General features: G+C 46.8%; 2 protein-coding genes across 13 annotated transcripts in view; one reads left to right on the top strand and one right to left on the bottom strand.

The window, feature by feature from the left end:
- Positions 1-1,251: 1,251 nt before the first annotated feature.
- On the bottom strand, positions 1,252-15,331 carry Inhbc (inhibin subunit beta C). The gene is made up of 2 exons (XM_021175051.2): positions 14,851-15,331; positions 1,252-2,779 (listed from the first exon to the last, which is right to left on the bottom strand). Exons 1-2 carry the CDS (start codon positions 15,164-15,166, stop codon positions 2,037-2,039), a joined length of 1,059 nt encoding a protein of 352 aa, XP_021030710.1. The 5' UTR covers positions 15,167-15,331; the 3' UTR covers positions 1,252-2,036.
- A 9,732-nt stretch (positions 15,332-25,063) lies between these two features.
- Positions 25,064-27,916, top strand: part of R3hdm2 (R3H domain containing 2) — a 124,772-nt gene continuing 121,919 nt past the window's right edge. For 10 of the 12 annotated variants that reach the window (XM_029482202.1, XM_021175276.2, XM_021175269.2 and 7 more), the window contains exon 1: positions 25,582-25,665. The gene's annotated coding sequence lies outside the window, so the exon portion shown is untranslated. Of the gene's footprint in view, positions 25,155-25,362; positions 25,666-27,916 lie in introns of those variants that run through there. The other 2 variants (XM_029482203.1, XM_029482209.1) reach the window with 2 other exon arrangements.

The following is a 27,916-nucleotide window of genomic DNA, read 5'->3' on the forward strand; positions in this document are numbered from 1 at the left end:
TTTGCAGCATCCACTCTGAAAAAATCTTTCATTAAAATACCGGTTTCCTCCACTGATGAGTTGTTTGCCCCCACCTTAAAATTCCGCCTGTCGGGTGGATGCCTCACTTTTCCCTGCCCTGGTCTTGGTCCTGGGCACCGAAACTGTCAGTCTAAGGGAAGAAGTTTGATCTGAGAGAGGGATAAAAGTGAGACACACTGGCCGAAGGGGGAGGAAGAGACACCATGGAACCTCTTCAGATGGAGGGCAGACAAGTCAAAGGTGGGAAACACCCCACAGCTCTGACTCGCAGCTCCCCAAAAGATAGCTTGCAGGTGGCCTCTTCTGCATCTCCATTACGGAGACCTCTTACCTGGTAGGAAAAGGAGCATGTGCTGAGCAAACACAGACATCACATTTCCCAGAGGACACATGGGTTTTGCGCAAACCTGGCCTTGGGCTGCAGACAATATCGACCCCATGGTTCAGGGCTGTTCGGCCAAAGGGGCGGTGAAGAAAGAAAGGCAAAGGTCAAAGAGCACCAGATCTCGGATAAATGCCGCCTCTCGTTATTGGAGGCCTTCCTCTTCTCGTCCCACTCAAGCCTCTGGGCAGGACTCGTGGTAATGCTCTAAGAGCATGTGGAAGGGAGGTGGGCAGAGTTCCAGCCACCAGCTCTGAGAATGCCTCTGCCCCCCAACCTGTGGCCAGTGCTGGCTCACTGGTTAATTGATTATTGATCTGTCTCATCTCTTGGAGTGAGTACAGAGGAAGATGAGATCCAGGCAAAAGCTAGTTCATTATTAGCCCTGGAAACTGTTGGAAGGTAGTTCTGAATGGAGGATGGAGGGAGAGGAGGGAAGAAGGGGCCACCTGTGGGAGGAAGGGGCGTGAGGTATGGGACAGATGGGTCATATGAAGAAAGCTCCTGTGACCTGGGGTATCAGGGCACATCCAGATAGGAGATGGGAACCCTTTGAGCTATCTCAGGAGGAATAAGTGAGAGAGTCTCCAAGTCACAGGTGGGGTTAAGGGAACCAACAGAAATAATGCTCAAGGCTAGGCATGGCGGTGAAGACCATTCATCCTAGCAGAAGAAGGCAGATCTCTGTGAGTTTTAGGCAAGCCTACTCTACACAGTGAACTGGAAGAGAGGGATGTTCAAACACCAGGAACTAGACAGCAGAGACACCATCGGACTCCTAAGCGTCAAAACAATGATGTGACATGGACACAGCACAGCCGTGATTACACGGAGCCATAGCCTGTAAATAAGTGACGTAGGAGATATTCTTTTATTCTTCCTTCTTTTACTTTGTGACAAAGGTCTTAATGGCGTAACCCAGGCTAGCCTAGAGCTAGCTGGCCTCAGTCTCTCGTGTGCAGGGCTGGACTTATCCATGTGAGCCACTAATGCCTGATGGAGTTTTTCTGTGTTATCCTAGGCTTTAGTTTCCAACCTGAGTCTCCTTTTGGTCAAACTCAGCTGGAAACTAGAGGAATGTCCAACCAACGAGACTTGGTATGTCACCCCCCCACACACCCCCCGAGGGCAGAGGAGGGCAGAGAACACTATATAGTAGCACATCTGGGCTCAGGTCTCCAGATTTGAGAGATGAGCCTTTCTTTGGAAGGCAGCAATATAATCTTCAGTGACCCTGAGAAAGGGGTTCTTCGGAGAGCCACAGAACTCAAGGGGAGACATTAAGGCAAATCATGGTGGAGTAGGAACCTTCGGGTGGCAGGGTCAGGTACATAGTTGACTAAGGGATAGCTAAGGGTGTGTTTGCCAGGAACAAAATGACATTGCTGTGGTTGGCAGTGGATTAGCCTCTATCTTAAGGCTGAGGATGGGTGTACTGGGTCAACCATGTCCCAGGAGAGAGAAAGGCTGTTGGTCACTAGTGACTCTCTTTAGAGGTGGATCCCCTGGAGTCCACAGAGGGATGTCTGCATGCTTAGAAAGAAGGTGTTTCCATTCTGGACAGAAGTGGGAACAGAGTTACCCTTTCCCGAGGAAGGCCATTCTACCTCAGGCAGCCTGTATCACCCATAAGCTAACTACACCCGCAGGCCTCGACCACCATGTCAGGTATATCCGTCTTGACAATGTTGCTGTCCCTGTCATAGTAGAGCAAAGACAGAGGGCGCCGAGATGTAGGCACGCAGCACGAGCCCCTGCCAGTGGTGCCAGCAGCTGCGTTGGCTTTGAGCAGATTCAGCACTGCAGTGTGAAAGGAGGCAGAGATGCCAGGCATGCCTGCCACATGTAGTGGGCACTGCCCGGTGCAGAAGTTCATGGCATAGCCTTCAGGCTGGATAATCCAGTCATGCCAGCCAATCTCACGGAAGTCTACGAAGAACTCTTGTCGGCAGCACATCCTGGACGCCCCCTGGCAGTCGATACCTCGCCGGCGAACCCGATGCTTGCCCTCAACCCTTACCTGGGCTGCCACAAAAGGCCTGTGGGAAAACCCACCCAGGATCAAGGAACTGTGGGCCACCTGGCTTTCTGGTACCAGCTCCAGAGTGAGGTGTCCCTGGCTGCAAGCAGCTTGAGTTTCAGGTCCCAGGAGAAGCTGGTGCCAGCCACTGGCATCCACCTGCACCACGTACTGACTTGTCAAGGTGAGGTTGGTGTCATACGGTCTTAGCACAAGAACTCTTATATTCATGGTCTGGGTGGCATTGTGGGGGAACTGCACGAAGAACATGAAGCGGGCCTGCCGGACCTCCATGCCGCCGGCCGTTCTACCAGAGAAGTGGAACTCGAGCCGGGTCTGGTTGATGCTGGAGAGGTCTGTAAACATCAGAAGCCACAGGGAAGTTATCGCAGCCTTCGGAGTGTCTGCTCTACCAGCCGCCTCTGTTCTCAGCATACCTTTCTTCTCCCTTTGTTTGAGATGATGGCTCATGCAGCCCAAGCTAGCCTTACACTCAATATGCAGTCAAGGACAACCTTGAACTGATGGTCCCCCTGCCCCCACTTCCAGAATGCTGGGTTATAGGTTTAAAATACACACACACACACAAACACACAGATGCACACAGACATGTGTGCACACAAACAACACACACGCAGATGTGCACACACAGAGACACACACAGACAGACACAAATGTACCACTGTGTAGCATCACTATGCCCAGTTTTTGTTTTACTTTATTTTAACTGGTTATGTTGTGTGCCTGTGTATGTGTCTATGTGTGTGGGAGCAGGAGCACACATATGACAGCATACATGTAGCAGTTAGAGGGAGTTACAGATGACTGTGAACCATTGTGTGGGTGCTAAGCATCAAACCCAGTCCTCTGGAAGAACAACAAGTGTTCTTAACCACTGAGCCACCTCTCCACTTCCTGAATTTATTTATATTGTTTCTGGAGACTGGATCCTATATATCCCTGGCTGGCCTAAGTTTCCATGTAGCCAAGGCTAGCCTTGAACTTCTAATCCTCCTGTCTCTATCTTCCAAGCTCTAGGGTTATAGGTGTGTGACACAACACCTGTTTTCTTTTATTAGTGTGTTTGTGGATTATTAGTGTAGTGTGGATGAGTTTGTGCTTGTGTGTATATATGTGTGTGTGTATGTGAATGTGTGTGTGTGTTTAAGTGCCTGCAGAGTCCAGAAGAGGGTGTTGGATCCACTGGAGCTGGAGTTAAACATTTTTAGGACACCAGATATGAGTGCTTAGGAACTGAACTTAGGTCCTCTGAAAGAGCAATAACTGATTTTTTTTTTTTTTTGACACTAGGTTTCTCTCACTATGTAGCCCAGGTTTTCCTGAAACATACTCTGTAGACCAGGCTGGCCTGAAACTCACAGATCCACCTGCATCTGCCTCCTAAGTGATGGGATTAACAGCTTAACTATGTCTCCAGCTCTAAGAATAAGATGTTGTACTAACAAATACCTAAAAATTGAGTGGCTTTGGAACTGAGTGGAAGAGAAAAGAATTTGGAGAAGGGTGTGTGTGTTAAAGAATAGCCAAGATTTCCATCAAGTATAGAGGGCAGTTCCATTAAGAGTTAAAAAATGGGCCGGGCGTGGTGGCGCACGCCTTTAATCCCAGCACTCGGGAGGCAGAGGCAGGCGGATTTCTGAGTTCGAGGCCAGCCTGGTCTACAAACTGAGTTCCAGGACAGCCAGGGCTATAGAGAGAAACCCTGTCTCAAACAAAACAAAACAAAACAAAGAGTTAAAAAATGGATAATTATCAGGAGTCAGGGGCAGGCAGATCTCTCTCTGTGACTTCGAGGCCAGCCTGGTCTACAAACTGAGTTCCAGGACAGCCAGGGCTATAGAGAGAAACCCTGTCTCAAACAAAACAAAACAAAACAAAGAGTTAAAAAATGGATAATTATCAGGAGTCAGGGGCAGGCAGATCTCTCTCTGTGAGTTCAAAACCAATGCAAAACATAGCAAGTTTCAGGCTGACCAGGGCTGCATAGTAAGACCCTGTCTGTCTATCTGTCTGTCTGCCTGTCTGTTTGTTTTTTCCCTCCTCCTCCTCCTCCTCCTCCTCCTCCTCTTTCTTCTTCCTCTTCCCCTGCCTTCTTCCTGCCTCTGCCTCCTGAATGCTGAGACTAAAGGCATGTGCCACCATGCCCAGCCATAAGATCCTGTTTCAAAAACCAAACCAAACATTCAACAAAAAAGTGGAGAATCATAAAGTCTGATGCTTCTTAGAGATGAGTTAAGTGGTTATAACTACAGCATTAGTAGAAGAGACTGGAGAGATGGCTCAGAGATTAAGAGCAATGGATGCTTTCCCAGAGGATCTGGGTTCAATTCCCGGCACACACGTGGCAGCTCATAATCATCTATAACTTCAGTGGGAATCCATGGCCTCTTCTGGCCTCTGAGAGCATCCAACATGCCTGTGGTTCACAGACATACATGCAGGCAAAACACCCACACATGTAAAACCTTTAAAAATTGGTGGTGGAGCCAGGCATGGAGGCAGATGTTTATGATCGACCTCAGCACTCGAGAAGCTGAGGAGAGAGACTGTTGTGGATCTGAGGCCAGTCTGGACAATCGGACGAGACCTTTTCCCAGGGGGACAGGGGGAGGAAAATGTTAGTAGAAATAGGGATGGAAAAAGAATTCCGTTGAAATCTCATATGGAAACAGGAACGTCTGATATTTTTACTGGACGCTGGAATAAAGTCTATTTCTGTTACAAAGGAGCCATTAGCTTGGCTGGACTGTCATGGGGGTTTATGACAAACAGAAAGGAAGGAAGGTGAACTTGGATCACCTGTGAGTCTTTACCAAGCAGAGAAGAGGTGAGTGTGGTCATCTGGTGGGAAAATGTCTTCGTGATCTTTCCGTTTGACTTTTGCTTTTTTTGGGACATGGTCTCAGGTGGTCTAGAACTTACTGTGTGTCAGAAGATCAACACTGAAGTCTTGATTGTCTGGCCTCCACTGCCGGAGTTAGGGTTACAGGTGTGTGTGACTGCTGGGAGTGAACTTAGGGCTTACCCTGTGCTAGGCGAGCACTCCTACACTGAGATGATCCACCACACTGGGAGTTCTCCCTTGTTTTCCTGGAAGGATTTCCTTTGTACCTTCAGAGCGAAAGTTCTTTAACTGCTCCAGGGCCTCCTGCCTTCCTCTCCTTTAACTCGATGTTAAAAGGGATCCTTGGCTATACTGTGAGTCGTCCTCAACATAATCTTTGTGTGAGTGATTCTCATACAGCTAGGTCAGGATAACTGCATATGGAGTCTGGACCTACAGACTCAGGCATCACCGAATTCACGCCTACATTCTGCCTAATGGTGGCACACGGGTGTCCTGCCAGCACATCATGGTCCAGCTGCTGTAACTAGAAGATCTATTCATCCCTCCTTCCTGTATGTGAATTGCACCAATGGGAGGACTCCTTACTTCTTGCCTCTACAAACCCTGCGATCTTCTCCTCCCCACATCTGATCCCTCACCAGAATGATTCTAAAGGGTAGTAATGCTAGCATCTTATTTTTTTTTTTTCGAGCTGATATTTTGATACAGGTTCTTACCATGTAGACAAAGATGGCCTTTACATTTTTCAGTAGCCCAAGCCTTGAATTCATGATGCCACCCAGGATTAATTAGAGAGGGTGTGTGCTACCACACCTGTCTGGACTTCCCTTTATTTCTTCTTCTCCATTACAACTGCCCACTTCCCTATCCCTCTCACACTTCCTACTGAAGGAACCTCTGCTTGCTTAGTGCTGGTGTTACCGTTGTGTGCCACCACAGCATCTGGCTTTTGTTTCATCTTTGTAGTGCTGGAAACTGATGGCTAAGTTCTATTGATGGAGTCCTCGCCCAACATGCACAAAGCCCGGGCTTCCATTCTCAGCACCGAATAAAACAAGACAAGGTGTTGCACATCCATAAAATCCCAGCCCTGGAGATCAGGAGGATCAGACCTTTAAGGTCATTCTCAGGTATAAAGGAGTTCAAGGCCAGCATGGGCTACAGGAGACAAAAATAAGGGCTAGAGAGAGAGGCTCAATGGGTTAGAGCATTTACTTCCACTGGACTCAAGTTCAAATTCCAGCATCTGTATTTGGTGGCTCACAACTATCTGTAAGACCAGCTCCAAGAGGCTCTGACCCCTATGAGTTCTGTAGGCACCTGCACTTCACTTACATGTGCACACACACAATTAAAAACAATAAAAATGAAATCTAACAAATAATGGAACAAAACTCAAAAACAACAAAAGACTGTTACAGCATTGGTCCTTAATAACCAGTACCTTCAAACATTCATAACTTTATGCAGTACTTTCTTATACAGATTCTGGACTTGCAGAGGGTTAGCCAGTGAGGCATTAACAAGCACTACAGTGTTTTAAATGATGAGAAATCCTTCAGAGAGAGCCTGGAGGACCAGGGACTGGCACAGACATTCAGGTTCCATTTGGCCCTCAGATGGATATAGTAGCTTTAGTGGCCTCAATCATAGCACCCAGATCGTAAAAATTGTCCAGTCAAACTAAGTCAGGACAAAAATCACGAGAAAAATGAACTGCTGTAAGACAATCTGTTAAGCTAAGTGTGATGGCTCCTCATGCCTGTGTTTCTTGTAGTTTGGAAGCTGAAGCAGGAGGATTGTCGGAAAGTCTAGGTCGGCCTCACCCTACAGAGTGAGATTCTGAAAAATAAACAAACAAAAACAAAACAAGACAAAACCAAACAAAAAAAAACTATGTCAAAAATATAAAAAGAGGGGCTGGAGAGATGGCTCAGCGGTTAAGAACACTGACTACTCTTCCAAAGTTCCTGAGTTCAAATCCTAGCAACCACATGGTGGCTCACAACCATCTGTAATGAGATCTGATGCCCTCTTCTGGTGTGCATGAAGACAGCTACAATGTACTCATATAAATAAAATAAATAATTCAAAAATATAAATATAAAAAGAAAAAGGTTGGTATGTCAGGGCTGGGGTGTAGTTTAAGCATCAGAGCGGTTGCCTAGTGTGTGTGGTGAATGGGACTTACTGCCAGGACCACAAATGAACAAAATTTCCAAACAGCAGCAGCAGCAGCAGCAGCGGCTGTTTTTTGTTGGTGTACAATATTAATAATTCACAGAAATAGGAATTTGTATCAGAAGTGGGGTGCTACCACCATAACCTTGTCTCCTTTCCCTTGGGGCTCAGAGGCAGGCACAGCTAGGAAGGACAGAGAAGAGCCTGTAAGCAAAGACAGGGAAAACAAGGAGGCTGCAGTGGAACTTGGAACTCAAGCTCTGGGTTGTCTATCACCTGTAGTAACTTGGACGACAGAAACCATTTCTGACTAAGTTGTGACTTTAGCTAGAGAGATTTCCTGGCAGGATGCTGAAATCATCTTATTTTAGCTTCCTGTGATGAGGCATTTCAGGACACATGTGCTGGAGGTGGGGGTGGGGGAGGGTGGAGGGTTGGGGGGATGGGGGAGGATGGGTTGGAGGTGGGGGTGGGGTGGGGCAGGGAGCCAGGAGTAGTAACTCTGTAATTCTTGTAGCATTTTGGGAGCCTGAGGTAGGAGGATTGCTGTGAGTTTGAGGCCCACCTGGGCTACTTAGTGAGTTCTAAGACATCCTGGACCACAGCATGAAGCCTTCCTTCAAAGAAACAAAATGTAACAATCACACACACACACACACAGACACACACAGACACACAGACACACACAGACACATAACCTACTTACATTCCCAGCAGAATTTAGAGAAAATATTTCTAAAAGGACTTGCAGGACTGAAAAAATAAAATCCCTTTTTCTTTCTTTTTGGCTGACTCCATGATTAAGAGCCTATGCTTGTGCAGAGAACTGGGTTAAATTCCTAGCATATATATCCAGTGTCTCACAGCTGACTGTGACCCCAATTCCAAGAGGTCTGATGCCCTCTGACCTCTATAAAGTATACATAAACTTATACAGACACACACACACAGGTTTCTTTGTATAGCCCTGGCTGTCCTAGAACTCACTCTGTAGACCAGGTTGGCCTGAAACAGAGAGATCTACCTGCCTCTGACTCCCCAGTGCCCGGATTAAAGGCATGCACCACTTTGCCAGGACAAAAGGCTCTTAAAAAAATAACCTCAGGGGCTGGAGAGATGACTCCTTGGCTGGGAGCACAGACTGCACTTCCAGAGGTCCTGAGTTCAGTTTCCAGCAGCCACATGGTGGCTCACAACCATCTGTGATGGGATCTAATGCCCTCTTCTGGTGTGTCTGATGACAGCTACAGTGTACTCATATGTGAAGTAAATATATCTTTTAAAAAAATAAATAATGTCAGGACAAAAAATAAATAAATAATAAGTAAATAAATAAATTCCTTGTTGGCTATGAGTGACTGGATCTCTAAGTTCAAGTCCAGCCTGGTCTATATAGAGAGTTTCAGGTCAGCCAGGGCTACATAGTGAGACCCTGTCTGTGATGGTTTGAAGAGGGATGTCCCCATAGCCTCATGTGTTTGAATGCTTGGCCCATAGAAGTGGCACTATTAGGAAGTTCAGCCTTGTTGGAGTAGATGTGGCCTTGTTGGAGGAAGTGTGTCATTTTGGGGGTGGGCTTTGGAGTCTTATATGCTGAAGCTATGCACAATGGGATAGGCTCCTGCTGCCTGTGGGTCAAGACATAGAACTCTCAGCTCCTTCTCCAGCATCATGTCTGCCTGGATGCTGCCATACTTCCTACCATGAGTATCATGGACTAAACCTCTGAATCTGAAAGCCACCCCCAAAGAAGTGTTTTCCTGGGCTGGTGAGATGGCTCAGTGGGTAAGAGCATCCGACTGCTCTTCCGTAGGTCCTGAGTTCAAGTCCCAGCAACCACATGGTGGCTCACAACCATCTGTAATGAGCTCTGACGCCCTCTTCTGGTGTGTCTGAGGAGGGCAATGGTGTACTCATATACATAAAATAAATATATAACATCTTTTTAAAAATCTGGAATTCGTTTGTTTATTTACTTATATATTATATATTTAGTTCTCTGAGACAGAGTTATACTATGTAGCCTCAAACTCAGAGACCTCAGTTTCCCAAGTGCTGGAGTAACAGGTGTGAAATACCTTGCCGGCTTATGGTCCGTCCACCCTGATAGTACAGGGCGCATTATATCTAATTGAATAGAGTATACTATATTACTTAGAGATCCATGGAGTCCTTTTTAAAATTTATTTATATTTATTTATTTATTTATTTATTTATTTATTTTCGAGACAGGGTCTCTCTGTGTAGTCCTGGCTGTCCTGGAACTCACTCTGTAGACCAGGTTGGCTTCAAACTCAGAAATCTGCCTGCCTCTGTCTCCTAAATGCTGGGATTAAAGGTGTGTGCCACCACGCCTGGCTAGTTTATTTTTTAATCTTTAATTTATTGGGGTTTTTTTTGTTTGTTTGTTTGTGTCAGGATTTCTCTGTGTAACATCCCTGGCTCTCTTGGAATTCGCTCTGTAGATCAGGCTATCCTCAAACTCACAGAGATTTGCCTGCCTCTGTCTCCTGAGTGCTGGGATTAACAGTTAAGCCACCACTGCCCAGCTCATTTAGTTTATTAAGAAAATATTTTTAATACAGAGTCAACCATGAGCATCTGTGGCAAGGACGCTTAGGCATGTTTGGAGCCCTGAGACAGCCATTTTGGTTTTAGTTTTGCACCTCCCCTACAATAATGCACTTGGTAATCTAGTTCTTCCACCTGCACAAGCTTGACGCCTCTCTCCCAACAATGCACACAGCAATTTTAGGGACCCCCCGCCCCTTATTTGCATTGGACTACATCTCCCCCATCCTTGAACAATGGTACGAGTTCTCCTGGCCCTGATAACAATCAAATTCAGAGAGTTTCCACTCAACTATATTCTCAGTGTATTCGGGTATGAAGAATGGAAGGACTGATGGGGCTGAACTGGCTTTGGGTGCACGTACAGTATGGCAAGACTGTTCTCTATCTGATAATACCCGTTAGAGAGAGACTCCCATTTTCCATCTGATGCCTGTGCATAATCTAGTGTGCTTATGATTAAAATCTGATGCATTATGGAAAGGTCCATGGACAGTAGGAAAGTGAATGTATGGGCTAATATATTAATCAAGATAATGAACTTATAGACAACATCCCTTAGGAGTCAGCTTCTCTCTTTGAACCTCACAAAAGGAAACCCCAAACAATAGCTGGAGCCCAAGTGTCTTTCCTTAGTCATGTGTCTTAGGGTTTTACTGCTGTGAACAAACCGGGGCATCTCTTGTAAGGACAACATTTAACTGGGGCTGGCTTACAGGTTCAGAGGTTTAGTCCATTATCATCAAGGCAGGAACATGGCAGCATCCTGGCAGGCAAGGTGCAGGAGGAGCTGAGAGTTCTACATCTTCATCTGAAGGATGCTAGTAGAAGGTCTTAAAGCCCACACCCACAGTGACACACCTACTCCAACAAGACCATACCTAATAGTGCCACTCCCTGGGCCAAGCATATACAAACCATCACATCATGTGATCCAGTTATCTCTCCTCCACTTAATCTGTGCTATCAATTTGCCCCCAAATAAATTATTTTACTTCTTTTGCAAATCTGTGTGAGCCTTTATTTTTTCATCACTTGGATAAGAACCTGGAAACACCTGGCTCAGACCCCAGCCTCCAGTAACACCTTGAAAGTGAGAGCCAGGCTTAAGAAAAGGCAGTTTAGGCTGGAGAGATAGCTCACCGGTTAAGAGCACTGACTGCTCTTCTAGAGGTCCTGAGTTCAATTTCCAGCAACCACATGGTGGTTCACAACCATCTGTAAATGGGATCTGATGCCGTCTTCTGGCATGTAGGCATACATGCTGTACTGACTAGTTTTGTGTCAACTTGACACAGCTAGAATTATCACAGAGAAAGGAGCTTCAATTGAGGAAATGCCTCCATGAGATCCAACTGTAAGGCATTTTATCAATTAGTGATCAAGGGGAAAGGCCCCTTGTGGGTGGGACCAGCTCTGGGCTGGTAATCTTGGGTTCTATAAGAGAGCAGGCTGAGCAAGCCAGGGGAAGCAAGCCAGTAAGGAACATCCCTCCATGGCCTCTGCATCAGCTACTGCTTTCTGACCTGCTTGAGTTCCAGTCCTGGCTTCCTCGGTGATGAACAGCAGTATGGAAGTGTAGGCTGAATAAACCCTTTCCTCCCCAACTTGCTTCTTGGTCATGATGTTTGTGCAGGAATAGAAACCCTGACTAAGACACATACAGAGAGGACATTCATACACTAACTAAAGAAAGAAAGAAAAAGAAAAGACAGTATAGCTGGGTGGGGCTGGGGGTGGGAGCACACCTTTAGTCCCAGGGTTTGGGTAGATGCGCAGAGTCCCACCTGGTCTACAGAGTGAGCTCCAGGACAGCCAGGGCTGCTACCCAGAGAAACCTTGTCTCAAAAAGCCAATCAAACGAAGCAAAAAAAAAAAAAAGGAAAATAGGCTACGGTTTCTCCAGAGAAAGATACTAAGCCCATGGTTTTAAAGAACATTTTAATAGTCAAGGGAGCACCAGTTGAGACTGAAAGGGATACAGATAACCAGAAAGAGAGAGCTAAGGGCTCAGTCAGTAGAGTGCCTGTCCTGTCCTCCACACTGCAACTGCAAGTGTATGAAAGGAAAAGGGAGAGTGGCTGGGCAGGTGCCTTTGGTCCCAGCACTGAGGAGGCAGAGCAGGTGGATCTCAATGTGTTAGACGCCAGCCTGGTCTACAGAGTGAGTTCCAAGCCAGTCAAGGGCCACAGAGTGAGACCCCTATCTCAACTAACTAAATAACTAAAGTAGAGAGAGGTGGAGAGGGAGAGGGAGAGGGAGAGGGAGAGGGAGAGAGAAATAGCATAGAGGGCTCTGCATTCACTTGCAAACACGGCCTATTTCTTGTTCAAAAGTGGGGACATTTTTTGAAGCAGAGACCCACGAGCTGTGACTGTTGATCTAGAAGCCAGCCAAGGAAACTATCTGTGTAGATTCAGATATGTGCTGAGCAGGAAATCAGGACTTTTATGGATCAGTGCTGGGCTTGGTACTAAATACTGTCCCAACATTTAGGCAAGAGGATCCTGAGACTGAGGCCAGCAAGAACTGTCACAGAGGGAGGTGTTCATGAACCAGTGACTGCTCTGTGTTCTACTCCCCATTTGGTTACTGTGCGTCTGTCTAACTTAGCCTCAGTATGGCGTTAGGAGGGAGGAAGAGATAATTTATTTTTAGGACAGCAGCCTTGGCGTTTTAGTAAATACTTAACAGCTGCTCTCCGGGAGGGGGAATACCTTAAAGCCCTGATTTGCAGTGATTTCTCTACTATAAATCCTATGGGGTCCAATGTCAAGGTTCTAATGCGGCATACGTGAACCCAGGTATGTCCACCACCAGCTGTCCTAAGTCCCATGAGCCTGTTTTAGGGCACCACTGGAGATCCCTGGGCCTGGAGAAAAAGTACCAGAGAAGCCGCATGATTTAGCCTCTGATTTAGGTTAGGAGACCCAGAACCTGATGCTAATGGTCTAATGGCTGGGAAAGTGACATAGAGGAATCCAGAGGGGGTGACTGTATTGTGTGTGTTGCTATCTTGGCTGACCCCAGGGAATGCATCTCCTGGTTTGCATGGTTTTACCCAGTTCCATCCCACCCTGATTCTGGACTTAGCCCTTAGTGACACGCTTTGTCAATGCCACAAAGGTAAACAGAGCATATATAGAAGCTGGACAATCATTTACCCTGAAATCTGCTCTCTTGGAGTCCAGCCACCATGTTTTAATGAAGGTTGGGCTGGAATGGTCAGAGGTTTTATGGGGAAAGGCTGCTATGAATTATTATTTATTTACTTGCTTATTTATTTGCTTGTGTCCCCTCAAAATTCCCTTGTTGAAGCTGAGCGCGTGTCTGTAATCCCAGCGTTTGGGATGCTAAGGCAGGAAGATTGTAAGTGTTTGGCCAGTCAGAGCCAAACTTGGACTGTGTAAGCCAGCTTGGGCTATGTAAGGAGACCCTGTTTCAATAAAAGGAAAAAAAAAAATCATGTTGAAATCAGAATCCCAAAGCGACAGTATCAGGAGGTGTAGCCCGTAAAAGGATACTAGGTAATGAGGGTGGAGTCCTGGAGAGGGGATCCCTGTCCTGTTAAAAGACACTTCACAGAGTTCCCTTGTCTGCCACGCAAAGATTCAGAGGGAAGAGAGTCTTCCTGGACAGGAGCTGAGCCCTCTCTATTTCCTGCTCCTTCCTAGTTCTTGCCATTCTAAAGACTTTATATTATATATTAACCCATTTAAGTCTCTAAGCTATCCTCTCATTATCCTCATTTACGAATGAGAAAACTGGCTATTAACTACCCAGGTCACTCAGCTAATAAGTGGCTCTGAAAGAATGGGAGCCCAGACTCGATGGCTGCATAATTTGTGCTGGGTCGTGAGGGGAAAGAGAGTAGGTGCCAATCAGGGGAAAGCGGCTAGGAGCATGGTGTGGCGCGTGGCACCGTCTTCCAGACCAGAGAGCGAGTGAGCTTGCAGTAGCTTTTAAGTCTTCTAAGATCTTCTCATCTTCTCTCCGGCTCTCTCCGCTATGGAAGTAATTCTTTCTTTATCTTTTATCCGTTGTTTGTTTGTTTTCTAGACAGAATTTCGGCGTGTGGCCGTGGCTGTCCTGGAACTTGCTCTATAGATCAGGCTGGCCTTGAACTCAGAGACCCCACCTACCTCTGCCTCCCAAGTTCTGGCATTAAAGGCATGCGCCACCACCTCCCAGCTGTAGGCCTAAATTTCTTTACCCTTTATCTTTCACACCTCTTTCTGAGTTTTTATTTGACATTGTCTGATGTGAGGACCCGAGGTGCGGAGAGATGTTATAATCTTGGTGTCTTACTTTTTCTCTCGTTACAGACATGGGGTATTCTTGAGGAAGAGGAGGCGATTGAAAGATCCTGGAGTCAGAGAAATCACAAACTGCCCAGTAATCAACCCTTGGCCTGGGGACTGGGCAGGCTCACACAGGGAGGGTTATAGATGGGGGGGGGGGGGGGGGGGGGGGGGGGGGGGGGGAGCGGGGGGGGGGTTTAGGGGGGGGGGGGGGGGGAGGGAGGGGGGAGGGGGGAGGAGGAGAGAAAGAGGAGGGAAGGTGAGAGAGACAGACAGAGAGACAGATTGAGAGAGGTTTCTAAAGTGAAACTAACAGCTCCCAGCTCCCACCAAGTGAACCTGACCTAATTTAGAGAACCTGGGGCTTAGGAGCCCCCAGGTGCGCAGGCGCAGAGTGCGGGAGCAGGATGGTTTTGGCGAGGATGAAGTCAGAAGCTAACTAGGGAGGAGACTTTCTCCTTCCTAAGGTCAGGTTTGGGGCCAGAGCTGCGGACCATGGACCTACCTGTGTCAGCAAAGCTGATGATCTCATATTCTTCTTGTCTCTGGTCATGCTCCAACAGGGTTTCCCGTCGAGGCCCTCGGAGGCGCTGCAGCGCAGTCTTGAGAGCCCCTCTGGACACAGGCCGACTGAGTATGGGGCGCTGGCTGAGGTGCAGCTTGTCCAGGATACTTTTCTTGGCCAAATCGAGAAGCAGCTCCCGCTGGCTCTCCAGGTCAAAGGTGGCACCCCAACATGCTGGGCATGGACCCTCAGTTTTGGGGTTCACTACTGTGGCTGGAGTCAGGAACAGAAGAGCCAGGAGCAAGGAGGAGGCCATTGCTGGAGGATAGCCTCCTTAAAGGACCCAAAGCCTATGTTCAGTGTCTCCACGGGAGTGGCTTCAACTCTGTCCTGGGCACCAGGGATCCTGGGAGGAGTGTGACTGACCTCCGACTGGCATGACTCCTTTTTGTCAGAGATACAGCGGCCAAACATCTGGCGTGAAAAATGAAGCCAGTTCAGGTGGAACTTGGCAGTATTCTCCTGTAGCCAGTGAAAGTACAGAGGGGGGGGGGGGGTTGTGTGGATTGTTTGAAGAAAGAAATGTCTTGCTTCTGTTGGGAGATTGTTAGCCAAATGAGCTGCCAGACCAGGGGACAAAGGTTAGAGCCTTGCTGTGAAGCCTGGGGGAAAGGTGTTGTGAGCAGAGGCTACTTCAGGGGCTGAGGCTGGATAATCACCAGAAGTCAGGACTTAACAGTCTCAAAAAGAAAAAAAAAAAGTGACTTTTTGTGTGTGCATGGTGTGCGGCTGAGTCAGATTTGCACTCAGTTTGGGCTTACTTTGAACTTGCTATATAGTGGAGGTTGGTTTTGAACTCCTGCATCTGCTTCTCAAATCTGGTCTCACGGGCATGGACTACCGTGTCCAGTTAAGAGGCTGACTCCTTTGTTGTTGCTTGCTTGTTTGTTTTTGAGACAGGATCTCATGGTGTAGCCCTGACTGGCCTGGAACTGGCTATGTAGACCCTCCTAGTCTTGAACTCACAGAGATCTACCTGTGTCCGTCTTGTAAGTGCTGAGAATAAAAGTATATGTCACCACACCTGCTTAAATGGTGACTCTTAAAAAAAATTAAAATAAAACAGAGGCACTTTAAAGTTGCCTCTTCCTCGCTTCTCCTCCTCCCCACTCCTCCTTCCCCTCCTCCTCCACTTCTCTTTGTTTTCTTTTTCTTCTTCTTCTTTTCTTTCTTTCTTTTTTTTCTTTTTTTTTGTTTTTTTTTTTTGTTTTTGTTTTTTGAGACAGAGTTTCTGGAATTAACTCTATAGACCAGGCCACCTCTGCTGCCCAACTGCTGGGATTTTCCTCCTTAGGGTTTTCAGCCCAACCTTCTTTGTTAGTTCAGGTTGGATTCTGCCCACTAAGTCACAGTTACCATCTGAAAGTTAAGGAAAGGGGAGAGAAAAAGAAATGTCCAAACCAGATGTTCTTAGTGTGCCCCGTCAGAAACATAGGTGGGCGTGTCAGAACTGTTGAGAAAACAATAGGTTTGCAAGCATGTCAGTTTCTTTGGTTGCAATTTACCAAGTGATTCTAGTTTCCCCAGATAGCCTGCAAGGCTGTTGGTAATCAACAATCTTCTTTGCAGAGCCTTATTGAATACAGAGGCCAAGAGCTGACATAGATACAAAGAGTCACCGTGGGTGGTTACATATTAACAACTCAGCTGGAGAACTGCTGGAGACTAGGAGAGCCTCTCGGCTGAGCTAGAAGATATAGGATTGCAGGAAAGCGAGAGGTAGGACTATCTCCCAAATAGATGGATAGATGGAAATATGGGCCAATGGAGGTCTGTACAAGCAGAACTGTGCTGAGCTGACGTTGTGGGGGACATTCAGGAGTTCTCTGACTATTGGTCCCTTGATGGTGACAAGTTATCTAGACCATCCACCACAATGTTAGTATCTGTGTTAGTGACTGTGTAGAGCTCCGACCCTTCTCCCTTAGTGTATGTACTATGGTCACCCTGATCTTCCGTCTTTCCTTCCTCCCTCCCTCCCTCCCTTCCTCCCTTTCTTTGTTTTAAAAGATTTATTTATTTATTATTGTATGTACGTTTCAGACACCCCAGAAGAGGGCATCCAATCTCATTACAAGTGGTTGTGAGCCACCATGTGGTTGTGGGATTTGAACTCAGGACCTTTGGAAGAGCAGTCAGTGCACTTAACCACTGAGCCATCTCACCAGCCTAGGCCTGACCTTTCTAATTAAAACTTTTTAAAGCAATTTATTTGCCTAGTGTGAGCCTGTATGTGTCCTGTGCACATGGTGCCACAGGAATTTCGTGGAGATCTGTGAACAACTAGAAGTTGTTTCTCTCCATCTACCATGTGTGTACCAGGGATCCAACACTCCCCATTAGGCTTGGAAACACATATCTTTACCTGCAGTGCCATCTTGCCTACTCTTTAATGTTTTTTTCTTGTTTGTTTGTTTTGTTTTGTTTTGTCTTGCTTGCTTGTTTTGAGATAGGGTCTCACTATGTAATGCTGACTGTCCTAGAACTCACTATGTAGACCAGGGTGGCTTTGAACTTACAGAGATTTGCTTGCCTCTGCCTTCTGAGTGCTAGGAATAAAGTCATGTGCCACCACATCTGGTGTTTTTTTACCTTTTATTTATGTATTTATGTATGTATTTATTTATTTATATTTCTTTTTTTTTATAAAGATTTATTTATTATATATGTAAGTACACTATAGCTGTCTTCAGACACTCCAGAAGAGGGCGTCAGATCTCATTATGGATGGTTGTAAGCCACCATGTGGTTGCTGGGATTTGAACTCAGGATCTTCAGAAGAGCAGTCAGTGCTCTTAACTGCTGAGCCATCTCTCCAGCCCTTATTTATATTTCTTTTCGGTTTTTTGAGACAGATTTTTCTCTGGCAGCTCTGGCTGTCTTGGAACTTGCTCTGTAGACCGGCTGGCCTTGAGCTCAGAGATCCCCCTGCCTCTGCCTCCCCAGTGCTGGGATAACACCACTCAGCTTATTTCTTTATTTTTGTGTTTGTTTACATGTATTGCTTACATGTGTATCTGTGGACCACATGTGTGCGGTACCTGTGGGGACCAGAAGAGGGCATCATATTTCTCTGAGACTGGAGTTACAGCTGGTTGTGCTGCCATGTGGCTACTAGGAATCACACCTGGGTCCTCTGAAATAGCAGTGGGTGCTCTTAACCACTGAACCATCTTTCTAGTGCCCTTCTTTTTATTTATTTATTTATTTTTAAAGATTTGTTTATTTATTATATGTAAGTACACTGTAGCTGTCTTCAGACACACCAGAAGAGGGAGTCAGATCTCATTACGGATGGTTGTGAGCCACCATGTAGTTGCTGGGACTTGAACTCAGGACCTTTGGAAGAGCAGTCGGGTGCTCTTACCTGCTGAGCCATCTCACCAGCCCCCCTTTTTATTTATTTTTAAAATTTATTTTATGTATATGAGTATACTGTAGCTGTACTTATGGTTGTGAGCTACCATGTGGTTGCTGGGAATTTTGAATTCAGGACCTTTGGAAGAGCAGTCAGTGCTCTTAACCGCTGAGCCATCTCTCCAGCCCTCCAGTCCCCTTCTAATGGCTTTACTATGTCCACATGTTTCTGTATTTCCAACCTATTTCCATGAGGATACATGTGGTGCCTTTTTTACTTGTAAGGATAATTTATTATTCCTATAATCTGTGCCTCCTGGTTCTCATTGGACGGGTGATGGTAACTACATGCACAAATGAGATGCAAGGCCATCCTGCCTTCTCATTTGTACTCTGAAACAGAGCCAACTGCTGCTTGGCAAGAATGTCATCTAGGACAAGATGGCCTGAACGCCATAGTTTCACACAACTTCAGTCAGGACGGCAAATCAGAGCAGGGCAGAGCTTGGTTGCCAAGCCAGCTTTCTGTGTCCTCAGTAGCTAGATTGGTGGGGAAGAGATCCGAGGTCTAGATTTTCTCACCTTTTACAATCAGTGCTACCTTGGAACTTTTGGGATCCCTCAGAATTCTTGCCTCTATCCTCCAAAGTAGTGAGTCTCCAAGGAAGCAATTTCATTTCCACGTGGCAAGGACAGAGGTCGGAGGTAAGAGAGTTGGCTTTTTAAGCCAGTTGGCTTTGGCTAAAATTTGGCTCTCTTCCCGTGTTAAAAGGGAAAAAAATCTGGAAGAGTTCGGGCTGGGACTGGGGACTTTGCAGTGTTAGAAACATGGCCTTGCTTAAAACACATCCCAGCTTGCTGTGACTCTGAGCTGGGTATATCACCTCTCTTGCTTTCATTTATTCATGAGATGCAGGGGGTGGGGGGAATGATTGCTGAGAACTCCAAAAAATTGCTATAATCAATGCCCTTTTAAATAAATCTGGTGGCTGAGACTGGTATGAACTAAAGTAAGGTCATTTGTGATTCTTCAAAGGATTATTAAATTTTTATCCTAAAAAGCTTACAAGTAAAATCATCATGCATCAAAATTAACCAAACCTAAAGTCTATACACTTCAAGAAACTTTTTATTTTTTTATTTTATTTTATTTTATTATTATTATTATTATTTTTTTTTTTTTGGTTTGTCGAGACAGGGTTTCTCTGTGTAGCTCTGGCTGTCCTGGAACTCACTTTGTAGACCAGGCTGGCCTCGAACTCAGAAATCCGCCTGCCTCTGCCTCCCGAGTGCTGGGATTAAAGGCGTGCGCCACCACGCCCGGCAGAAACTTTTTATTTTTATTTGATGTGCATTCGAAGGTGTTTTGCTTTCATGTACTTCTGTGTTGAGAGTATCAGAGCTTGGGGGTTATTGACCGCCTTAAGCTGTCATGTGGCTGCTGGGATTTGAACCCTGGTCCTCTGAAAGAGCAGTCAGTTCTCTTATCTCTCCATCTCTCCAGTCCCAGACACCCAAACAGGGTCTCATTCTGCGGTTCTGACTGTCGTGGAGCTTACTGTGTAGACCAGGATGGCCATGAACTCACAGAGCCCCACCTGCCTCTGCTTCCCATGTGCTGGAATTAAAGGTGTGTGCCACCATGCCTGGTGAGCTCCTTTTTAAAAAAAGGTTTTGAAATTTTAATTACACCATTTCTTCCCTTTTCTTTTCTCCCTCCAATACTTCCATGGATCTATGTCTTTGTGTTCTCTCAAATTCACTTATATATATATTTTATTTTCTCAAATATATTTATTAAACATATAATTTTAGATTTATATAACATATTAATTATGCATGTGTTATATATTTCTTTATATATTAATGTATAACATATGACACATGTAATATCTAATAAAAATACAAATAATGTTAAATACAATATATAGCATATCTTATATAAATATATTAATATAACATGCATTATATATGAATGTATATTACATAATCTATCTATCGTATATGGGTTGAGACCCTGAGAGCTTTCCCTCTTCCATGTTAACATGGCAATTGATGTCATCCTTGTTCTGGGCTTTTTAGGCAGCAATGTCAATGAGACTTATTGATTCAATGAACTTACACACAGAATTCCAAACCGTCAAGGCTTCATACTGGATTTTACATTTCATTCTCAAATATTTTTATGAATCTCAGTGTGTGTCTTGGTCTGCCTGGAACTCTCTATGTAGATCAGGCTGGCCTGGAAAACTGGCCTGGAAATCGCTGTATAGACCAGGCTGGCCTGGAACTCAGAGATCCACGTTTGGCAACATTTTTTTTTTTAATTAAAAAAATTTGGGGGGTGCTGGAGTGATGGCTCAGTGGTTAAGAGCACTGATTGCTCTTCCAGAGGTCCTGAGTTCAATTCCCAGCAACCACATGGTGGCTCACAACCATCTGTAACGGGATCAGATGCCCTCTTCTGTTGTGTCTGAAGATAGCAACAGTATGTACTCGCATACATTAAATAAATAAATAGTTTAAAAAAATTTTTTTTTAAGACAAGGGCTCATATATTCCAGGCTAGCCTGGGGTTAGCTGAAGATAACCTTGAATTCTTTTTTTTTTTTTTTTTTTTTTTTTTTNNTTTTTCGAGACAGGGTTTCTCTGTATAGCCCTGGCTGTCCTGGAACTCACTTTGTAGACCAGGCTGGCCCTGAACTCAGAAATCTGCCTGCCTCTGCCTCTCGAGTGCTGGGATCAAAGGCGTGTGCCACCACGCCCGGCTAACCTTGAATTCTTAATCCTCCTGCCTCGACCTTCCAAGTGCTGTGATCACACGTTTCTCAGTTACATCTCCAGTGCTATGATAAGACACTATGACCAAAGCAACTTATTATTTTTTTTTAAGATTTATTTATTTATTTATTATATGTAAGTACACTGTAGCTGTCTTCAGACACTTCAGAAGAGGGCGCCAGATCTCGTTACGGATGGTTGTGAGCCACCATGTGGTTGCTGGGATTTGAACTCCAGACCTTTGGAAGAGCAGTCGGGTGCTCTTACCCACTGAGCCATCTCTCCAGCCCCCCAAGGCAACTTATAAAAGAAAGTGTTTGATCTGGTGGCTCACCATTATGGTGAGAAGCAGTAGCAGATAGCTTAGATCTTGATCCACAGGCACATGAGGGAAAGAGAGAGAGGCAGAGAGGGGGAGGGGAAGGGGAGGGAGAGGGAGAGAGAGAGAGAGAGGGAACAAGCTAGAGTGTATATGTATAGGCTTTTAAAACCTCAAAGCTCACCCAGTGACACAGCTCAACCAATGAGGCCACACCTCCTAATCCTTCCCAAATGGTTCCACCCACTGGGGACCAAGCATTCAAATACATGAGCTTATGAGGACCATTCTTACTGAAACCACCACAACAGGCAAGAGTAACCATACTGAGCTTATATAACTTAATTCACTAAAAAAATAACAGTTTAAGATAGACTGTGAGCCCAGGCCTTTAATCTCAGCACTCAGGAGGCAGAGGCAGGTAGAGTTACAAGCTGACCTGGTGTATGTATACAGTGAATTCAAGGGTTAGCCAGAGCTACTAGTGAATGCCCTCTCCCCCCACACCCCTCCCCCCCCCCGGAAAAAAATTTAGAAAGATTTTGAATATAACTGCGCTAAAAGCACTTGACTAACATAGAGGTCCAATTCCTATTAGCTCTTCCTCCACCCTGACACTATTACATGCCTTTAATTTTACTTCTGGCTATCTTGTTGCAGACCCTCAGGGTCCCTTTGTCTGCGTGGAACGGGTCTCTGGGGCAGGTGGGCAAAGCGTCGGCGAGTGACAGACAGGATTCCAACATGCGAGATTGTGTACAATCTGAATGCATTCTCACAAAGTGAACACCAGTCTTATATAGTACAGAAAATACAAAGGGGTTGGAAGTCACAGCAGGCAAAGTACATTGACGTTACCTGATACAAAACAAAAGAAAGACTACAAAGGGACTTACAGGAACCAGGTAAATGTTTACAGTAAAGATAAAGCAGTCCTGCCTAGGGTCAGCTTAGTGACAGGTAAGGATTTCACACTCTAGTGCTATACCTTTGAACCTTGTGAAGGCCAGCACCAGGGGGTTCTGCTCTTGGCAGGCCTATGAATAATGCAATAACACAACCCCCCTATCTCTTAGGCCTTGCTAAATTCTTGTATGAGTGTAACTTTTAAGTATCTGGAGAATCTCCATTTGTTAGGAGAATTCACCAACTTGCTTCTAACATGCAATGTAGCCTGTACTGAAGATTTCTATCTCAGTGGGATTCCCTGGCTCTATTTTGGTATTCCCTTGTTTGGGTGGGATTTGCTACTGTCCTTAGTAGACCAGCTCTGAGCTATTGACTCCGTCTTTTGTAATGCTTAATTAGTTACTAAATAGGTTAACTTCCTTACTGCATTCTAACAGGATTCTAAGCTCCCAGGCTTCTGGGACCTTGGAACAATGGGGAGACTTAACTATAACAGAATTTTTCCATACACCAGACTAACGCGGGAATAGAGTATGAGTATATGGGTAAAAGATAAAGCTAAAACTCCAGGAGGTGAGTTTCTGTGAAACTCTTTGCCTCGTGAGTGGCTTTCAGGCTTCTCAGCCTGTCAAGTGGACTTCACTGGAGTGTGTGTGTGGCACTATCTTAAATACACAGGGTATTTACTGCTCTGCTCTGGCTATCTTAAATACACAGGGTATTTACTGACCAGGCCACTATTGAACTGGGCTTTACCAGTACTGTGTGCACAGCCTCCTGAATAGTGTAGCCTGCAGGTGCCTGATACCTAATGCCTGGCTTCTTCCTGTTACACTTCCCACTAGTCCATTTTTGAGACAGGGCCTCTCTGTGTATCCCTGGCTGTACCAGAACTTGCTGTGTCAACTGGGCTGGCTTTTGACTGGCATTGGACTTCCTGCCTCTGTCCGTTCAGTACTGGGATTATTGGCGTGAGCCATCACTCTCCAGCTGCCGCTGTTCAGCTCGGCGAGTGCCACGGCTAGGAGCAGGCTCCGAAGACAAACTCAGCGTGGTAGCTGAGACTTGGAATTACTAAGCCTCAGGTTCCCACATCTATTAAACAGATGTGCTAACAGTACGTAATGTTTGAGGACAACAGAAATGTTAGACTCAGAGAGGTGCATAGTCTACATTTCCAATGCTGCCTCCTGCCATCAACTTGACAAGCTGGTACTCGATGGGCTTTGAAAAAAATATAAATTGCCTACCTTTTCACTGCATGTAGTGCAGTGGCAGAGCCTTACCTAGCATATACACATCTCCATACTAAGACTTTGAGAATCCTCGCCACGCCCTACTGACATCCCCTACACACCTCTATGACTCCACTGAATCTCCTCCATTCTTCCCTGTCCAACAAACGACAAAACCCTTTATTTATTTATTTATTTATTTATTTATTTATTTATTTAGTGGGCTTTTCGAGACAGGGTTTCTCTGTATAGCCCTGGGGATGTCCTGGAACTCACTTGTAGACCAGGCTGGCCCTGAACTCAGAAATCTGCCTGCCTCTGCCTCCCGAGTGCTGGGATTAAAGGCGTGTGCCACCACGCCCTGCTTCAAAACACTATATTTTTTAAGGCTAGCTGAAAATTCGCCTGTGGTTTTTCTGAAGTTTGACAGATTTTTACCTCGAAGAACTAATAGCTCTTTCTTTCCCCACAGAGCACCAATAATCACTTACAGTGGACTGTAATTAGCCCCCTCCCCTCATTCTTGTCACTATCGGTAGAATTCCACCGGGTAAAGACTACTTTTTTTTTTTTTTTTTTTTTGGTTTTTCGAGACAGGGTTTCTCTGTATAGCCCTGGCTATCCTGGAACTCACTTTGTAGACCAGGCTGGCCTCGAACTCAGAAATCCGCCTGCCTCTGCCTCCCGAGTGCTGGGATTAAAGGCGTGCGCCATCACGCCCGGCTAAGACTACATTTTTTTAAAAAAGATTTATTTATTTGTAAGAGTGTCCTGACTCTATGAATGTATGTGCATTGCTGTGCGACTTGCGTTACGGATGGTTGTGAGCTGCCACGTGGGTGCTGGGAGCCAACCCATTTCTCATGAGCAACAGTGCTGTTAACTGCTGAGCAGGGTCTCCTCCAGCCCCCTCCCCTCCTTCCTTAAGGTTCATAAACCAACACAAAGTACCTAAAACACAATCACTAAGTAGATTGATTCTACCTAGAATAGACAAAATGGGGGTGTGGGGAGTAGAGCTTTAAACAAAAAAAAAAAAAAAAAAAAAAAGCCCCGGCTGTCCTGGAACTTGCTTTGCAGAGTGCGTTAGGGGAGGATAGAAATTTAAGATGACTGTTCCAAATAAAAGGACTGCATCTTTGAAAGGGCATAGGAATGTGATTTTTGACTGTTAAGTTCGCAAAACAACTTTAATCCCAGCACTGAGAAGGCAGAGGCAGGAGGATCTCGTGAGTTCAAGGCCAGCCTGGTCTAAAAACACTGTGCGTTCCAATACAGTGAGGGCTACCTAGAGACTCAAGACCAAAACAAAAACCATGAGCTTTATTTGGGGTGCAGGAGTTGCAGTCCTAGCTAGCTGTGGTGGAACCCATCAGAGATCCCAGTCGCAACAAGACTGAGGGGAAAGGACTGGGGAGTCGAGGCTCATCTGGGCTACATAGTGAAGCCAGCCTGGGCTACACAGCAAGCCCTCCTCGCCCCCTGCCCCTCCCAAGTTACCGCCCTAATTAAAGTCCTCGGAGTGCTGTGCACATGAAGGTTGCAGAGTATACAGCCGGCATCGGCCACGAGCTGAAGTCTAGAGTGGCTGTGAGAGCGACCTCGGGACAAGCGGGACTTCCGGGGGCCCCAGAGGGAACGCGGTGAGCGGGGCAGCGGGCTACGCGCCGGAGCGCGCGCCGAGGGGAGCCGAAGCGGGAGCGCGCGCGCCTAAGGGGAGGCAGGAGCGCAGGGCGCGCGCCGGCGAGGGAGCGCCCGCGGGCCCGGGGAGGCACACACAGGAAGGAGGGACGCGAGCGGCGCAGGACGCGCTGACGACCACGCCGGACGTGGTGACGTAGCGCGCAGGCCGCAGCGGGGGGCGGACTCCGGGCCTTTCTTCCCCTTCTGCTTCTCCCCCTCCCCCCTTTTCTCCCTCTCCGGGTTTGGGCCCCTTCTCTTCCCCTCTCCCCCCTCCTTCCCGAGCCCCTTTCCCCTCCCCCGCCCCGCTCCCCTGCCTCCCCGCCCCGGGCCCGGGGAGACCCCCTCCGAGGAGAGCCCGCCCCCAGAAGCGCGCCGCCGCCGCCGGCCGTCGGGGCCGAGCCGCAGCCGAGCGGCCGTGGGCCCGGGCGGCGGGCGGACACCGGGCGCCCTCCCCGCGCTGGCCCCCGTGAGGTGAGGCCACCTCGGGCCGGGGGGCGGGCGGCGCGCGGGCAGGGGGCGTGGCGGCCGCGGGCCGGGTGCGGGCGGCGGGCTGGGCCCGGCCGCGCCGTGGCGCCCGGGAAGGGTCGGGTCGCGGGAGCGCGCGGAGCTGGGGCCGCGGGCGGCGGGGAGGGGGCGGCGCCACCTGTGGCCGAGCGAGGGGCCGGGCGGTGCGGTGGCCTTGGCGGCGCCGGAGAGCAGCGGGGCTCGGGGCTCGGCGCTCGTCCCTGTCCGTTTGGAGTTCGTGGCTGGACGCAGCTTTGAGTTGGCTCCTGCGGGCAGATGTCCTGGAGCTCCAAGAAGTTGGGCCTGTGCTAAGCTCAAACTGGTGCTTTCTCGTAGGGCTAAACAGCCTTCAACGTCTGTCACCATTAGCCTAGTAACCCGCAGAGACTAGTAACTCTGCCCTAACAAAGTGAATTGTTTTTGCATAATGGTGAGGAGCGACCCAACCACACACCCATTAAAACCGAGTGAAGCATTAAAACCCAGTGAAGGGGTGGCCTTGTACCCTCCCCCCCCCCCCCCAAGGTCTTGAGAAGTTGCAGCCCTAGCTGATGTTTGTAAGCAACTTGAAGGCCCCAGGGATGTGACAAGAACCACCATCACAGATTCCTAGCATTTTATTGTATTTTCAGATAGTTAGATCAACAGACTGGTCATTTGCAGCCTCTCTTCCCAAAGCACTTTTCCTCTCTTCAGTAAAGCCCCCACTCCACAAGACGTGGGCATTAAGATAAAAGTTGGAGTAGATGTGGAAAGTTGTGAATTAGGTTATTTCATTTCACTTTTTAGATGTAGTTTTCCTCTCCAGAAGCTAATTTCCACAGTGATTTTTAGAACAGAGAACCTTGCTGCAAAAAATAAACTTTTAAGAGTTGCAATTCCAGTCTGCTGGTGGTGGTGGTGGTACACTCCTTTAATCCCAGCACTCATGGTAGAGACAGGAGGATCTCTGGGTTTGAGGCCGACCTGGTCTAGGACAGCCAGGGATCACACAGCACCAGTGATCCTGAGTTTGAGGCCAACCAGGAGTATAGGGTAGAACTCAAGGTTAACTTGGATTCTGACACAGTATCCTGTCTCAAAAATAACATCAGCCAGGCGTGGTGGCGCACGCCTTTAATCCCAGAACTCTGGAGGCAGAGGCAGGCTAATTTCTGAGTTCGAGGCCAGCCTGGTCTACAAAGTGAATTCCAGGACAGCCAGGGCTATACAGAGAAACCCTGTCTCAAAAAACAAAACAAAACAAAACAAAAAATCAACAGTAGCAAAAATGAATAAGTAAATAAGCCTTGGGCTCAGATTATAGCCGAGTTCGCAGAGTGTTTGCCTAGCATGCACAAAGACCTGGGCTGTGGTACTAACTCTGGAGGTGGAGGCAGGGGGGATCAGAAATTTAAGATCTTCCTTCACTACAGATAGAATTTAAGGACAGCCTGCAATACCTTGTCTCAAAAAACCAAACCAAACCAACAACAAAAAAAACAATTTTTTTTTTTTTTTTTTTTTTTTTAGTGGAAAGAAATCTGAAGAGGGGATGGCTTCCTGATTCAGAGTTAACCTGGTTCTCCTTGTCTTTGTTAAATTAATAATTTTGAGACAGAGTCTTATTCTAGCCTAAGCTGGTCTCAAACTCAACAGTCTTCCTGTCTCAGTGTCTTGAGCTCTGGGATTACATGTGTGCCCTGCTGAAATATACATTATGTCCTGCTGAAAACTGAGTTTGTTGTGTGTGTGTGTGGTTTTTTTTTTTTGGTTTTCCAAGACAGGGTCTCTCTGTGTAGCCCTGACTGTCCTGGAACTCACTCTGTAGACCAGGCTGGCCTCGAACTCAGAAATTCGCTTGCCTCTGCCTCCCAAGTGCTGGGATTAAAGGCGTGTGCCACCACTGCCCGGCAAAAACTCTTTCCATGTGCCTGTAACACTGCAGTTCTGCAACACCAGTCTCCCCTAAAGTACACACTGACCACCTGGTTATTGTTAGAACACTCTAGCATGCTTTTGCCCTGCGGCTGCTCTTGCTTTGTGTTCTTGGATCACCTCTCCCTTATAAAGTTGCATACCCTGTTCTCTCACCTCTATCAGGGGTGGCTCAAAGGGCCCTAACTTGACATTTCCTTAGCTATCTGCATCGCAAAGGATTTGTGTGATTCCTACTAATTTTTTTGCTGACCTCTTGTCACCTGTCCACTTTCTGTGAGTTTTAGTCTTTTTTGTAAGA

This window comes from Mus caroli, chromosome 10 (assembly GCF_900094665.2).
Source record: "Mus caroli chromosome 10, CAROLI_EIJ_v1.1, whole genome shotgun sequence".
NCBI classification, from domain to species: Eukaryota; Metazoa; Chordata; class Mammalia; order Rodentia; family Muridae; genus Mus; species Mus caroli.